Here is a 15,168-nt window from a genome sequence, read left to right as displayed (position 1 = left end):
GCAGTAGGCTGCACGGGGGAGATGCACGGACTGAGCAGTAGGCTGCACGGGGGTGATACACAGACTGAGCTGTAGGCTGCACGGGGGAGATGCATGGACTGAGCAGTAGGCTGCACGGGGGTGATACACGGACTGAGCAGTAGGCTGCACGGGGGTGATACACAGACTGAGCAGTAGGCTGCACGGGGGTTGATACACAGACTAAGCAGTAGGCTGCACGGGGGAGATGCACGGACTGAGCAGTAGGCTGCACGGGGGTGATACACAGACTGAGCAGTAGGCTGCACGGGGGAGATGCATGGACTGAGCAGTAGGCTGCACGGGGGTGATACATGGACTGAGCAGTAGGCTGCACGGGGGAGATGCATGGACTGAGCAGTAGGCTGCACGGGGGAGATGCATGGACTGAGCAGTAGGCTGCACGGGGGTGATACACGGACTGAGCAGTAGGCTGCACGGGGGAGATGCATGGACTGAGCAGTAGGCTGCACGGGGGTTGATACACAGACTGAGCAGTAGGCTGCACGGGGGAGATGCATGGACTGAGCAGTAGGCTGCACGGGGGTGATACACGGACTGAGCAGTAGGCTGCACGGGGGTGATACACAGACTGAGCAGTAGGCTGCACGGGGGTGATACACAGACTGAGCAGTAGGCTGCACGGGGGTTGATACACAGACTGAGCAGTAGGCTGCACGGGGGAGATGCACGGACTGAGCAGTAGGCTGCACGGGGGTGATACACAGACTGAGCAGTAGGCTGCACGGGGGAGATGCACGGACTGAGCAGTAGGCTACACGGGGGAGATGCATGGACTGAGCAGTAGGCTGCACGGGGGAGATGCACGGACTGAGCAGTAGGCTACACATTGTCCGCATTCCCAATACGAGACTCCCAAAACAAGCACTCTACTCGGAGTTCCGACACAGCAAGAGAGCCCCAGCTGGGCAGAGGAAACGCTTCAAGGACACCCTCAAAGCCTCCTTGAGAAAGTGCAACATTTCCACCGACACCTGGGAATCCTTGGCCCAAGACCGCACAAAGTGGAGGAGAAGCATCCGGGAAGACGCCGAACACCTCGAGTCTCTTCGCCAGGAGCAAGCGGAAGCCAAGCGCAAGGAGCGCACATCAACCCAAGCACCCCACCCACCCGCCCCTTCAACCACCTTCTGCCCCATCTGTGACAGAGACTGTAGGGCCCGCATTGGACTCATCAGTCACCTGAGAACTTATTTTTAATGTGAAGCAAGTCATTCTTGGTTCCAGGGGACTGGCTAAGAAGAGGGAACACGAGGGAACTGCATGGACTAAACTATGCAACACAGAGAAGTGTACAGGGTGAGTAGTGCCTCGCACAGGAAGAGTGGGTATGGGGTAAGTATTGTTCTCCCCTCCAATTTTCTCAGTTTACCCCTCCAGTTACTCTGAGCAGAGGGAGCCCCTGCTTCACCCATGTGACCATTCTTTATGCAAGAGCCTGGACAGTGATTATTGGGCAAATTTCCATCAGAAACATAACAGTTAAGCCTGATCCGGTCCTCACGAAGTCTCCACACACGTGGAGAGATTGCTGGATTGTGATCAGGAGCAGAGACAGAGACTAAGGGGGAAAATTGTCTCGTGCCCCGAAAAAGTTAGCATCCCCGGCGCCCGCAATTCAATGATTAAAGGGGAGGGGCCTTGCACAGCACGCACCAGAGCCCTGCTGGCCCACCAGGGAGCGGGGTGCCAGCAAAAGACAGATCGCAGCCGGCACCCTGCAGGAGGGGGCAAGAGGAGGCAGGTGCTGGCAGGTGGCCCCAAAAAAAATGGCCACCTGGCACCTCCCCGGCCGCAAAAACGCCCCCCTGACCCTGTCGGACATAGTGTCCGGTGGTAGGTCAGGGGGCGCAAGCCAAGTTTGCGGCCGGAGCGTGAGCAGAGCGCTGCACACGGCAATGACATCATCACCGAAGGCGCAGTGCTGCTACCGGCCACCGCTAACCTCCCGCTGAATTTCGCGTGAGGCATTAGTGGCGCCACGCCCAATCGCTAGTTGCTTTGTGCCCGGAGGCACTAACGGGAGGCACAAAGCAACCAAATTTTTCCTCCCTCAGGGCAGCGATGCCAAACCGAATTGTTGCACCCCTAATGTCACCCGATCGGCTCATTCAGCACAGACCAGTGAGTGAGGCACAAATTTCCTTGTATGGCTCAGTGCCAAACCAAGTGGTGCGTTTACCCAATGAGCCAATGGGGAGGGGAAAAAGCAATTGATCAGAGTGAATATCATAGATCTCAGAACTATACTAGAAACCCACTTAAAAGCGCGCAGCACTCGAGGCTAGGAAATTCAAGACAGTGTATTTATGCTGAGTAATATGTGCTTTTAGAAGGAACGACAGTAGGTGTCCTGCGCTTATCTGATTTTTCCCATCTCATATTTTATTTATATTCAGTCGGAATGCACAGAATGGGATTAGAGTGAGGAAGGCGATTGTTTACTAAAAGCAGATCTGTAAATAAGAAACAGATGATGTGATTTAGCAAGAAAGCCAGACAATTAGTCGCTGGAGTGGCTGCTTCCCAAGCCTTCATCAATATTGGATTACTAATAGCTTGAAATACACTGAACTCAAAACAACTTGATTGGTTTTTAATCCCATCGGCTTCAGGAAGGATCATTCACTGCATCAAAATTGCATCCGGTAAACGCCAGGGTCTGCCAATTCCCACCTCAAAGGAGGCAAACACCACTGTCTGCTGATTTCCACATTAAAGAAGACAAACGCCAGGGACTGCCGATTTCCACATCATAGAAGGCAAATGTGGTGATTTTATTTAAACGGGAACAATCCTTGGATGGCCGGGGGGTGGGGTGGAAGAGGGGAAAGAGAAGTATTTTTGATTGTGATTTGATTAGAAGTGATTGGCACCCCATCCACCACCTTAAACATTCACTCCCTCCACCACCAACGCACCGTGGCTGCAGTGTGTACCATCTACAAGATGCACTGCAGCAACTCGCCAAGGCTTCTTCAACAACACCTCCCAAACTCGCAACCTCTACCGCCTAGAAGAACAAGGACAGCAAGCACATGTGAACACCATCACCTGCAAGTTCTCCTCCAAGTCACACACCATCCTGACTTAGAAGTATATCGCCGATCCTTCATTGTCGCTGGGTCAAAATCCTGGAACTCCCTCCCTAACAGCACTGTGGGAGTACCTTCACCACACGGACTGCAGTGGTTCAAGACGGCAGCTCACCACCACCTTCTCAAGGGAATTAAGGATGGGCAATAAATGCTGGTCTTACCAGCGATGCCCACAACCCGTAAATGAATTTAAAAAGTGCTTACTCCAGAAAAAAGCATCTTCTAAAGAAACTGAGAAACTTAGGTGAAGGGCCGAAGCGCATCATGTAGATTCAGAAGAGCAGGTTAAACAAATGAGGATGGACGTGACACATTAGGTAAGGCACCGTTACCTCACAGTCAGAGCTGCTCATTGTTTGCGGGGTTATAGGGTGCTTCAGAGCAGAGAAGTGCACAAAACATTTTGTAATGTTGGTTAGAATGGGCAAGAGGGTTGGAGTTTACTGTGGAGGTGCCCAGGTCCTTACCTCCTGGATCATGCCAATGAACTCGGAGAAGGCCCAGTTCAGCTGGTTGAGGACGCTATTCAGGAAACTTGCTGCCATTTCACAGTCAGAGCGCAGCAGGTCCGCCATGTGTTGCTGCAGCAGAGTAGAAGGACAAGGTTCTGGGAGGAAAAAGAAAAGCAAAGTTGGCAGTTAATAGAAACTTACTGAGGTTACAAGCATCATCAGAGGACTAGGGATCAACCAAAATGGCCCATGAGTCAAGCCCTTTGAAGGATAAATTGCAGCAAACACTTTTCCCCCCTTGGGCCAACCTCCACTGACCAGAGGGATGTAGCCAGTTTCAGCACTCCACTGTTTTTCTCAGGTCCCCCCTCCCTTCCCTCCTCCAGACAAACAGAATTCTAGGCTGCAGATTCAAAGGTGGACCATGGGATAGGGGCTGAGATTCTGCTGCTCACATTTACATGTTGTTATTCTGAATGAACACTACCTTTTAAGTCTAAATGAGCAGGTAGGCGTTGGGCAAGGATTTTGCAATGATGATCATCTGACACACCGCAAAACAAAACTAGATAACTGAGCACTTCCCCCAGCCACACTAATATAAAACAACAAAATGTAAAAAACAGTCTATTTGGGTTTTACAATAATTCTCAAGCAACAGACTTGCCTCTCAGTTTGGTGCTTGTCGAGAACGAGAGAGTCTGATTATTAAAATAGCATGATATTGATTTTAGAAAATGTTACTGTCTGGTACTTGTGAGGCCCACTAATTTGATTCAAGACTGGACTGATCAGTGAAGAGCAGACAGCATAAACGCCGTTTCTGGATGAGATTTTGAACAAATGCTTTGTGCTTGTGTTGGGGCTTCTGTCTGCACACCACATTTTGTGGAGGGGAGGAAGAGGGAGGATAGAACTTCAGGATTTCTTTTCAGCTCGACAATTAGATTGCCTATTCAAAGAATGTGCTGGGAATTTGTTTGTGAGCCCCACTGTCTACAGGCCAACAAACTGGTCCTTGACAGTAGACCTGAAAGCCTACTCAGCCAAAACATACAGTTACATAGAATTACATAGCATATACAGCACAGAAACAGGCCATTCAGCCCAACCAGTCCATGCCGGTGATAAGCTCCACTTGAGCCTCCTCCCATCCTTGCTCATCTAACTCTATCAGCATAACCCTCTATTCCCTTTGCCCTCATCTGCTTATCTAGCCTCCCCTTAAATGCATCCATACTATTCGCCTCAACTACTCCGTGGTAGCGAGTTCCACATTCTCATCACTCTCTGGGTAAAGAAGTTTCTTCTGAATTTCCTATTTGACTTCTTGGTGACTATCTTATATTGATGGCTTCTAGTTTTGTTTTTCCCCACAAGTGGAAACACTCTGGGGGAGAAATTCAGTTGTTAGCCCCACCAGTTAGCACCTTAAGAGGGCGGTAAGTGGGGCGCGATGCGGCTAGCGCCCGGGCGCGGCGAGACCTACGCCTCTCGCGAAATTGAGCGGACATTTAGCGGCGGCGCAAAACCGCAACGCCCGCTCAGCTGCGCGCGCAGATCCTGACGTCATTTCATGGTGCAATGCCCTTGGGGCGCACTGAACCGGAACTTCAGTGGCGCCCCCCTCCTTTCCGCCTGGCGCTCCCAGCGACTGATTGACTGGAACGGTTCCCAGTCGCTGTGGGGCTGGGGCACTATTTAAAGGGGGCACTTACTGGCTTCTTTGTGGTAGCCATTTTTGGACCACTCCTTCTGTGAGAGAGAGAGATTTGCAGAGAGACAAAGGGAGAGAGCTTTCTGCATTGAGTCAGCGCTCGCACAGGTACTTCTGGCTTCGGCCCAGAACTTTGTAGTTGGTTTGATTTTTCACTGGCATAACCTTGAGTGGCCACATACTATGGGGGCTGCAATGGGTGGAAACGTTGGGTTTCTCCATTGCATTGAGAGGGCTCAGAGACGCTGAGAGGGCTCAGAGACGCCGAGAGAGAGTGCCAATCATGGCCAGACGGAGGAGGGCCAACAGGCGTCGGCACAGGAGGCCTTACCCTCCCAGGGTATTCCGCCAACAGTTCTCATACCTCAGCATGTCTGAGGAGCAGTGTTTTCGGAGGCTTCGATTCAGCAGGGAGGTGGTCACTGAGATCTGCCACCTGCTTCAGCCAGATCTGCAGCCACAGCTGAGGAACAGGACGTCTCTGTCAGTGGCAGTGAAGGTGACAGTGGCACTCAACTTCTATGCCACCGGCTCCTTCCAATCCGCTACTGGGGACATTGCCAATGTCTCCCAGTTCGCGGTGCATTGCTACATCCGCCAAGTCACGAATGCCCGCTTTAAAAGGAGACGTCAGTACATTTCCTTCCCCATGACCCTGGACAAGCAGCAAGACCGCGCAATGGGATTTGCAAGAATAGCGGGCTTCCCCATGGTCCAGAGCGCCACTGACTGCACGCATGTGGCTTTGCGGGCGCCGCAAGAAAATGCCGAGGATTACCGCAACCGGAAGGGGTTCCATTCGTTGAACGTCCAGTTGGTGTGTGACCACAGACAGCTGATACTAGCTGTCAATGCCCGCTTTCCAGGCAGCAGCCATGACGCCTTCATCCTGCGCCAGACTTCTGTGGCAGACCTTTTCGAAGCCCCGGCTCACCCAGGAGGCTGGCTTCTCGGGGACAAGGGCTATCCTCTGTGCACCTAGCTGATGACCCCGCTCCGTGCGCCCAGCACCCCTGCTGAAGAACGATATAATGAGAGCCATCAAGCAACCAGGAACATCATTGAGCACACAATCGGCGTGCTAAAGAAACGGTTCCGCTGTCTGGACCATTCTGGGGGAGCCCTTCAGTACTCACCTGAGCGAGTCTCCCATTTCGTTGTAGTGTGCTGCATGCTGCATAACCTGGCAATCCTCAGGACTCAGCCATTGCCACCAGACATTGGAGCACCAGCAGAGGAGGAGGAGGAGGAGGAGCACCAAAACGGGAGGGAGGCACAAAGTGCAAGGGCCGTCCGTCAGCAGCTTATTGCAAGTCGGTTCTAGGCGCCCTCTGAGGGAATGGCTTTTGCCATTGAAAGAACATGAATGGAACCGTTCCACAACCCCTGAGCCGGTCAAGGCAACAAATAGTTCAAAGAGCAAACATGCACAATCTGAATAAAGACACTTCTTTATTTAACAAACTGTGTGCCCTTCCCGCATGACAAAGTAATAGAGAGAAACCCCAAAAAAAGCAGTCAGACACATAACTGGCTCTCACAACCTGGAGACAATGAACAAAAGAGTTAACAAAAAATGACCACGATCCTCGGCCTTCACTAAAAAAATTAACAACATTTTGCCACACCTCCTACTTTTTGCCCTTCGAGGGTGATCTGCTTCGCTTGCAAGATTGGCCCCTTCCCATCCTGCAGCTCCTCCGCAATGGGACCCCAGTGGCTGCAGCAAGGCTGGGGGAAGGCTGCTGAGTGTCAGAAACTGAGTCGGCAGATGCCCTTGAGGTACGGCCTGGACCAGCTCTGGGCCTGGAGGGCCCGGCTGCTGACTGCTCCAACCGACAGAGGACAGCCACTCCCTGGTCGGACGACACATTGGCACTCCCACAGGGCAGCACACAGAGCAATCTGCTGAAGCACAGACTGCTGGCCTGCTGCGGCGCGGCAAGGGCCCCGGCGATTCGTGCCCGATCCAGCGAGGGTGGCAGCAGTCAGTGCTCGTGTGGCCTCAATCTGCGTCTGCATCAGACCAGCCACTGACTGCATTGCACTACTAAGCACTTGCGTGGAAGCCGCCTGTGCTGCACCGAAGTCCTGCAGACTCCTTGCCTGTGCTGCGCCGAAGTCCTGCAGACTCCTTGCCAGTGCTGCGCCGAAGTCCTGGACACTCCTGGCCAGTGACTCAATGGATTCGGGCATCCTTGCCACTGCAGCCATGAGCTCAGTGTGCCTGCGCTCAGTCTGGGTGCCCATTTCAGCGAGGAGCCGCACCTCTTCTGCGCTCACTGTAGCAGGACTGGAGGCCAGACTCTCCCTCCGGGGAGAAGGCCACCGAGCTTCCCTACCCACCCCCGCGTTGCTGCAGCCCGCTGGGCCCCGGAGCTTCACCCTCCTCAGACCCTTCCCCCCTGCTACCCTCCAGGGAAGACGTGTCCCCATTATGGCCATGGGCTGCCTCGGCTGAGGGTGGCACTGATGGTCCGGCTTCCTCTTCCTCCTCGTCTTCAGAATCACTCAGAGTGGCAGCTTGAGGGCCCGCCTCCTCACCTGGCGAATCAGCATCTGAAAGCAGGGAGGTACAAGAGTTGCTTTAGCGTGAGGACAGGGCGGCAGCGAGGGAGGCATGAGTGCTGCAATGCACTGTATTGGTTCGATAGTGGCAAAGGATGCTGGTGTGAGGCACAAGTGGAAGGAGAGAGGTCAAAAAGGTGATGACCTTACCATTGCTGTCCAGAACGGGGTCGGCATCTCCAGTGGCGACGGGGCCAATCATCCGGCCTGCCATAATGCGCTGGAGTCACTGCTCCAGATCGCTGAGGTCTTGAAGGTGAGGCCAGCCTCCCCCGGTCCGTTGCTGCTGCCTCCTGTTATGGGCCAGCTTGCCCTGCAAGAGAAAGGACGGGCTCTGAGTACAGTGTGAAGCCCTGATCTTGGCTGCACTGCCTCCCATGGTGGAATAGCCCTTACAGTGTGTAAAGTGCTGAATGTGCATGTGAGTTTCATGAAAGGCCCATAGGTGTTGGAGGAGGGCTGGGCATTAGGGCTTTCAGGACCCTTTGGCCATAAAGTGAGGTGCACATGCAGGGATGAAGAGGATACTGAAAAGGGTACTCACTCTGACGACCCGAGTGAGGTCGTTGAACTTCTTCCTGCATTGCACAGGGGTCCTAGGCACCATGCTGCTGGAGGTCACTCTGTGAGCCACCTCCCTCCAAGCTTTGCAACAGTCGTTGGGCAGCGGCCTCCTGCCACTGTCCGGAAACAGGATAGATCGCCTGCGCTCCACTGCGTCAACCAGAACCTGCAGGGCCCCCTCACTGAACCGCTGCGCTCGCTCCCTGGCTCTCTCCATGGTCCTAGGCGTTAGAATGTGGCAGCAGGTCTGTCCAGGCCGAGAATCAGGGCTCCGATGCGCAGGGTGTGGCTGCAATCCAAGATTGAACCTCCCCTTTAAGAGCTGACCGGCGCCAGCGTGTCTGCGTGCAATCACTAACTGGCTGCACCTGCGCTGCGCCCACCCTTGGTGGTAGCGCCTCGCTTCTCCGGCTTAGCGCTTTAGGACAGTTGTGCAGCGCCTGTTTTAGCGCTCCAAGCACCTCCTGGGGCGAAGCAGGTCAATTTAGCAGTAGGTGGCGATAATTTGCGCCAGGCGCTAAATTTCGCGCCAGCTCGAGTAGAACGCCCCAAACGTGGCGATACTGAATTTCTCCCCCTCTGTATCCACTCTATCAAAAACTTCCATAATTTTAAAAGACCTCCATCAGGTCACCTCTCAGCCTTATCCCAGCCTGTTCATCCTTTCCTGATAGGTATACCCTCGCATTTCTGGTATCATCCTTGTAAATCTATTTTGTACCCTCTCCAGTGCCTCTATATCCTTTTTATAATATGGCGACCAGAATTGTACGCAGTACTCCAAGTGTGGTCTAACCAAGGTTCGATACAAGTTTAGTATAACTTCTCTACTATTCAATTCTATCCCTCTAGAAATAAACCCTAGTGATTGGTTAATTAGGCCATAAAAAGTGTCACTACTTTTAATGATTTGTGTATTTGTACTCCCAGATCCCTTTGCTCCTCTTCCCCATTTAGATTGTTTTCTACGTAACATGTGACATCCTTATTTTTCTTACCAAAATGTAATATATCTGTGTTGAAATTCATTTGCCAATTATATGCCCATTCTGCAAGTTTATTAATGTCGTCTTGTAATTTGTTGCAGTCCACCTCAGTACTGACTATTCCCCCTAAAATGGGGTCATACACAAATTTAGAAATTGTGTTTTTGATTCCAGAGTCTAAATCGTTAATACAAATTGTTAACAACAGTGGTCCCAGCACTGATCCTTTTGGGACACCACTACCCACCTTCTGCAACTACCCTTTACCCCTACTCTCTGCTGTCTGTCTTGAAGCCAGCTAGCTATCCATTCTGCTACTTGTCCCCTGACTCCGCATTCCCTGGTCTTGTTCATCAGTCTATTATGTGGCACCTTATTGAAGGCCTTTTGGAAATCTGGGATAGTAATAGTGTAAAGGGCAGAGAGGGGGAGGAATTTCTGAAGTGTATTCAGGAGAACTTTCTTGATCAGTATGTTTCCAGCCCAACGAGGAAGGAGGCATTGCTGGATCTGGTTCTGGGGAATGAGGTGGGTCAACTGGGTCAATTTTCAGGAGGGGAACATTTAGAAAACAATGATCATAGTATCTTAAGGTTTAGGTTAGCTATGGAAAAGGACAAAGAGCAATCTAGAGTCAAAATATTTAATTGGAAGAGGGCCAATTTCAGTGGGTTGAGAACAAACCTGGTCCGGGTTAATCAGAATCAAAGATTGGCAGGCAAAAGTGTAATTTAACAATTGGCTGCCTTTAAAGAGGAGATGCTTCGGGTCCAATCTAGGTACATTCCCACGAGGGGGAAATGTAGGGCAACCAAAGCCGGAGCTCCCTGGATGATGAAAGAGATAGACAGTAAGATAAAGCAGAAAAAAGGGTGTATGACAGATGTCAGGTTGAGAATTCAAGTGAGTACCAGGCTGAATACAGAAAGTTCAGAGGGGAAGTGAAAAAGGAAATAAAAGGGGCAAAGAGGGAGTATGAGAATAGATTGGCAGCTAACAAAAAAAGGAATCCAAAAGTCTTCTATAGGCATATATAAATAGTAAACGGGTCATAAGAGGAGGGGTGGGGCCAATTAGGGACCAAAAAGGAGACATACGCATGGAGGCAAAGGGTATGGCTCAGGTACTAAATGAGTACTCTGCATCTGTCTTTACCAAGGAAGAAGGTGCTGCCAAAGTCATAGTGAAAGAGGAGGTAGTTGAGATATTGGATGGGATAAAAATTGATAAAGAGGAGGTACGAGAAAGGCTGGCTCTACTTAAAGTAGATAAGTCACCAGGACTGGATGGGATGCATCCTAGGATGCTGAGGGAAGTAAAGGTGGAAATAGCAGAGGTACTGGCCATAATCTTCCAATCCTCCTTGGATACTGCGGTGGTGCCAGAGGACTGGAGAAGTGCAAATGTTACACCCTTGTTCAAAAGAGTTGAATGAGTTGGCAAATACATGGCAGATACAGTATAACGGATAAATGTGAAGTTATCCACTTCGGTAGGAAAAACAGACAGGCAGAGTATTATTTAAATGGTGATAGATTGGGAAATGTTGATGTACAAAGGGACCTGGGTGTCCTTGTACACCAGTCACTGAAAGCAAACATGCAGGTGCAGCAAGCAGTTCGGAAGGCAAATGGTATGTTGGCCTTCATTGCAAGAGGATTTGAGCACAGGAGCAAGGATGTCTTACTACAGTTGTACAGGGCCTTGGTGAGACCACACCTGGAGTGCTGTGTGCAGTTTTGGTCTCCTTACCTAAGAAAGGATATACTCGCCATAGAGGGAGTGCAGAGGGAATGCAGCGAAGGTTCACCAGACTGATTCCTGGGATGGCAGGACTGTCGTATGAGGAGAGATTGGGTCGACTAGGTCTGTATTCACTAGAGTTTAGAAGAATGAGAGGGGTCTCGTGGAAACGTATAAAATTCTAACAGGGCTAGACAGACTGGATGCAGGGAGGGTGTTTCCCTTGGCTGGGGGTCTAGAACGAGGGGTCACAGTCTCAGGATACAGGGTAGGACATTTAGGACTGAGATGAGGAGAAATTTCTTCACTCAGAGAGTGGTGAACCTGTGGAATTTTCTACCACAGACAGCTGTGGAGGCCATGTCACTGAATATATTTAAGAAGGAGATATAGATTTCTAGACACAAAAGGCATCAAAGGGGTATGGGGAGAGAGTGGGAATATGGAATTGAGAGAGGATCAGCCATGATCATATTGAATGGTGGAGCAGGCTCGAAGGGCCTACTCCTCCTCCTATTTTTCTATGTTTCTAAGAGGGTGTAAGGATAACCACAGGCCAGTCATCTTAAACTCGGTGGTGGGAAAGCTTTTAGAAACGATAATCCGGGACAAAATTAACAGTCACTTGTACAAGTTTGGATTAATTAAGGAAAGCCAGCTCGGATTTGTTAAAGCCAAATCGTGTTTAACTAACTTGGTTGAATTTTTTGATGAGGTAACAGAGAGGGTTGATGAGGGCAATGCGGTTGATGTGGTGTACATGGACTTCCAAAAGGCGTTTGATAAAGTGCCACCTAATAGGCTTGTCAGCAAAGTTGAAGCCCATGGAATAAAAGGGACAGTGGCAGCGTGGATACGAAATTGCCTAAGTGACAGGAAACAGAAAGTATTGGTGTACTGTTGTTTTTTGGACTGGAGGAAGGTATACAGTGGTGTTTCCCAGGGGTCGGTACTAGGACCACTGCTTTTCTTGATATATATATTAATGATTTGGACTTGGGTGTACAGGGCACTATTTCAAAATTTGCAGATGACACAAAACTTGGAAGTATAGTGAACAGTGAGGAGGGTAGGGAATGGGCAGACACGTGGCAGATGAAGTTTAATGTAGAAAATACGAAGTGATACATTTTGGTAGGAAGAACAAGGGGAGGTAATATAAACTGAAGGGTACAATTCTAAAGGGGGGGGATGCAGGAACAGAGACACACCTGGGGGTATATGTGCACAAATCGTTGAAGGTGAAAGTACAGGTTAAGGGATCCTGGGCTTTATAAATAGAGGCACAGAGTACAAGGAAGTTATGATGAACCTTTATAAAACACTGGTTCGGCCACAACTGGAGTATTGTGTCCAATTTTGGGCACCGCACTTTAGGAAGGATGTGAAGAAAAAAGAAAGACTTGCATTTATATAGCGCCTTTCACAACTACCGGATGTCTCAAAGCGCTTTACAGCCAATGAAGTACTTTTGAAGTGTAGTCACTGTTGTAATGTGGGAAACGCGGCAGCCAATTTGCGCACAGCAAAGTCCCACAAACAGCAATGTGATAATGACCAGATAATGTTTTTGTTATGTTGATTGAGGGATAAATATTGGCCAGGACACTGGGGATAACTCACCAGCTCTTCTTCGAAATAGTGCCATGGGATCTTTTACATCCACCTGAGAGAGCAGACGGGGCCTCGGTTTAACGTCTCATCTGAAAGACGGCACCTCCGATGGTGCAGCACTGCACTGGAATGTCAGCCGAGCTTTATGTGCCCAAGTCCTTTAGGCCTTAGAGAGGGTGCAGAAAAGATTTACAAGAATGGTTCCAGGGATGAGGGACTTCAGTTACGTGGATAGACTGGGGTTGTTCTCCTTAGAGCAGAGAAGATTGAGAGGAGATTTGATAGAGGTGTTCAAAATCATGAGGGGTCTAGACAAAGTTGATAGAGGTAAACTGTTCCCATTGGCGGTAGGGTCAAGAACCAGAGGGCACAGATTTAAGGTGATTGACAGAAGATCCAAAGGCGACATGAGCAAAAACCTTTTTACACAGCGAGTGGTTATGATCTGGAATGCACTGCCTGAAAGGGTGGTGGAGGCAGATTCAATCATGGCTTTCAAAAGGGAATTAGATAAGTACCTGAAGGAAAAAAATTTGGAGGGCTACGGGGAAAGAATGGGAGAGTGGAACTAGCTGAGGTGCTCTTACAGAGAGCCGGCACAGGCTCAACGCGCCGAATGGCCTCCTACTGTGCTGTAACGATTCTCTGATTCTATGACATTGGTGGAAAAAGAACTCGTACATTATCTGGCCTTTTATAGCAATTAGCTTACCATTAACAGACAGAATTCAAAGATCTTAAAAACTGCACAAGGAATTTAGTTGTACTGTAGTACGAGTAGTGATAGTAGTAAACCTGTTGCAGCTTTAATCACAAAAAAATGGACAGTACTGTAGCTGGTCTGTCTGGGCAATTTCACATTGGACATAAAACACAGACATCTCCCTGAGGCACAACATGCAAGATGGTTTAATCTTACACTCAAGGACATGGTTAAGAAATTAAAGTGTTTGTTAAAGTTAGCAGAACAAGAGCATCATTGGGACCAGAAGGTCTTCCCTTACTGGCTATAGTTGTTGTTAAACCCCAATTATAGAAATTAAGATAAGGGAAGGAAACCAGTGATACTGTAGAAGGGGTAAGAAAACCAACCAACTCACCGATTACTAAAAGTTTTTGAGGAAGGACGTGATGACGATGGCTTTGAAATGCAGGGGACACTGCCTGACTAGAGGGAACTACTGATAATATTAGCTAGCATGGGGGTCAGGAAGAGGGGTTGAGTGGTCAGGAGTTTAGTGGGAATGGGGTGAGAGAGCAGGAGGTTGGACTAATGGACAAGGTGAGCTTGGTGAGGGAGGGAGGGAGGATGGGTGGGGGGAAATCAAGAGAGAGCTAGATAGACAGCGCTTGGGCTAAACGAGGAGATTGCTTAGGATTTGGGTTATAGGGAAAGGGAAGGGGGATGCATGGATGGCACAGAGGGAAGCCATGGGCTTGCTCCAGGAGGAGTCAGGCCTGGGACAGTAAGAAGGTAGGTTACATGAATCAGGTCATTCATGAAAGAAAGACTTATGAAATAATACTGAGCGGCCTACGGGTGGCGCTGTCCAGGGAGGGTATAAATACTCGGGCACGGGCGCAGCTTGCGCAGGACATTCTTAACAGGAACTAGTGAAGGACACAACTAGACCTCCATGTTGTAAAACAGTTGATTAAAGCTTTGTTTAATACTCAGACCAAGTGCCTAGCAGTTTTCTTACGTCAGTAGGCATAGCAATAATACAGGTTGGGGGTAGAGGTCGAGGAGTAGCTAAAAGTTGGACAGCAATGTGATGTCTACCACCTAGAAGGACAAGACCAGCAATGTTGTGGGAACACCATCACCTCCAAGTCACGCACCATCCTGACTTGAACACATATCTCCATATATCCTGGAATTCCTTGCCCAACACCACTGTGAGAGCACCATTACTACAAGGACTGCAGAGGTTCAGGGAGAAGGCCCACCACAACCCTCTCAGGGTAACTATTGCTGAGCAAGAAACTGGGCTTCGTCAGCATCACCCACACCCTGGAGCAAATAAGAAATATTTTGCAAGAGTCCTGCTTAACGGGAGCCTGGGTCGCAACACTCAGTCTACGTTAAATCTGCGACCCACACTCTCCATCAGAGAGGCTCTGTGCCGAAAAGGGGAGCCTTGCAATATTTACCTGATATCTTTGCTGATACTTTTCTATGTGATGACGACATGTGCCCGGAGAAAGATGGATAAATTAGCTTGGGTCGGTTGTTCAAGAGCACACTGTAGGGGTGATTTATTTTAATTGATTGAAAATGACAGGCTACATGCTTGTGACTTCCTGAAATGTGCACCCTGTGAGGGACACTCAGTTTAATCAGCAACGTGACAAAAGTGGGCATAGCCCTCAGCAGCAAAGAGTAA

The 15,168-nt window shown here is 49.8% G+C and overlaps 1 protein-coding gene across 2 annotated transcripts in view; it reads right to left on the bottom strand.

Moving 5' to 3' along the window:
• The window catches only part of rnf123 (ring finger protein 123), a 693,175-nt gene that overhangs the window by 330,324 nt on the left and 347,683 nt on the right, over positions 1-15,168 (bottom strand). For both annotated transcript variants that reach the window (XM_086001224.1, XM_086001225.1), the window contains exon 31: positions 3,605-3,744. In XM_086001224.1, coding sequence (XP_085857350.1) covers positions 3,605-3,744 — 140 coding nt within the window. The remainder of the gene's footprint in view (positions 1-3,604; positions 3,745-15,168) is intronic.

The sequence above is a fragment of the Somniosus microcephalus genome, chromosome 11, assembly GCF_052327205.1.
Source record: "Somniosus microcephalus isolate GS21.2 chromosome 11, FLI_Smic_1.0, whole genome shotgun sequence".
NCBI lineage: Eukaryota > Metazoa > Chordata > Chondrichthyes > Squaliformes > Somniosidae > Somniosus > Somniosus microcephalus.
The sequence above is the reverse complement of the archived record's forward strand: the minus strand, read 5'-3'. Positions and strand labels throughout refer to the sequence as shown.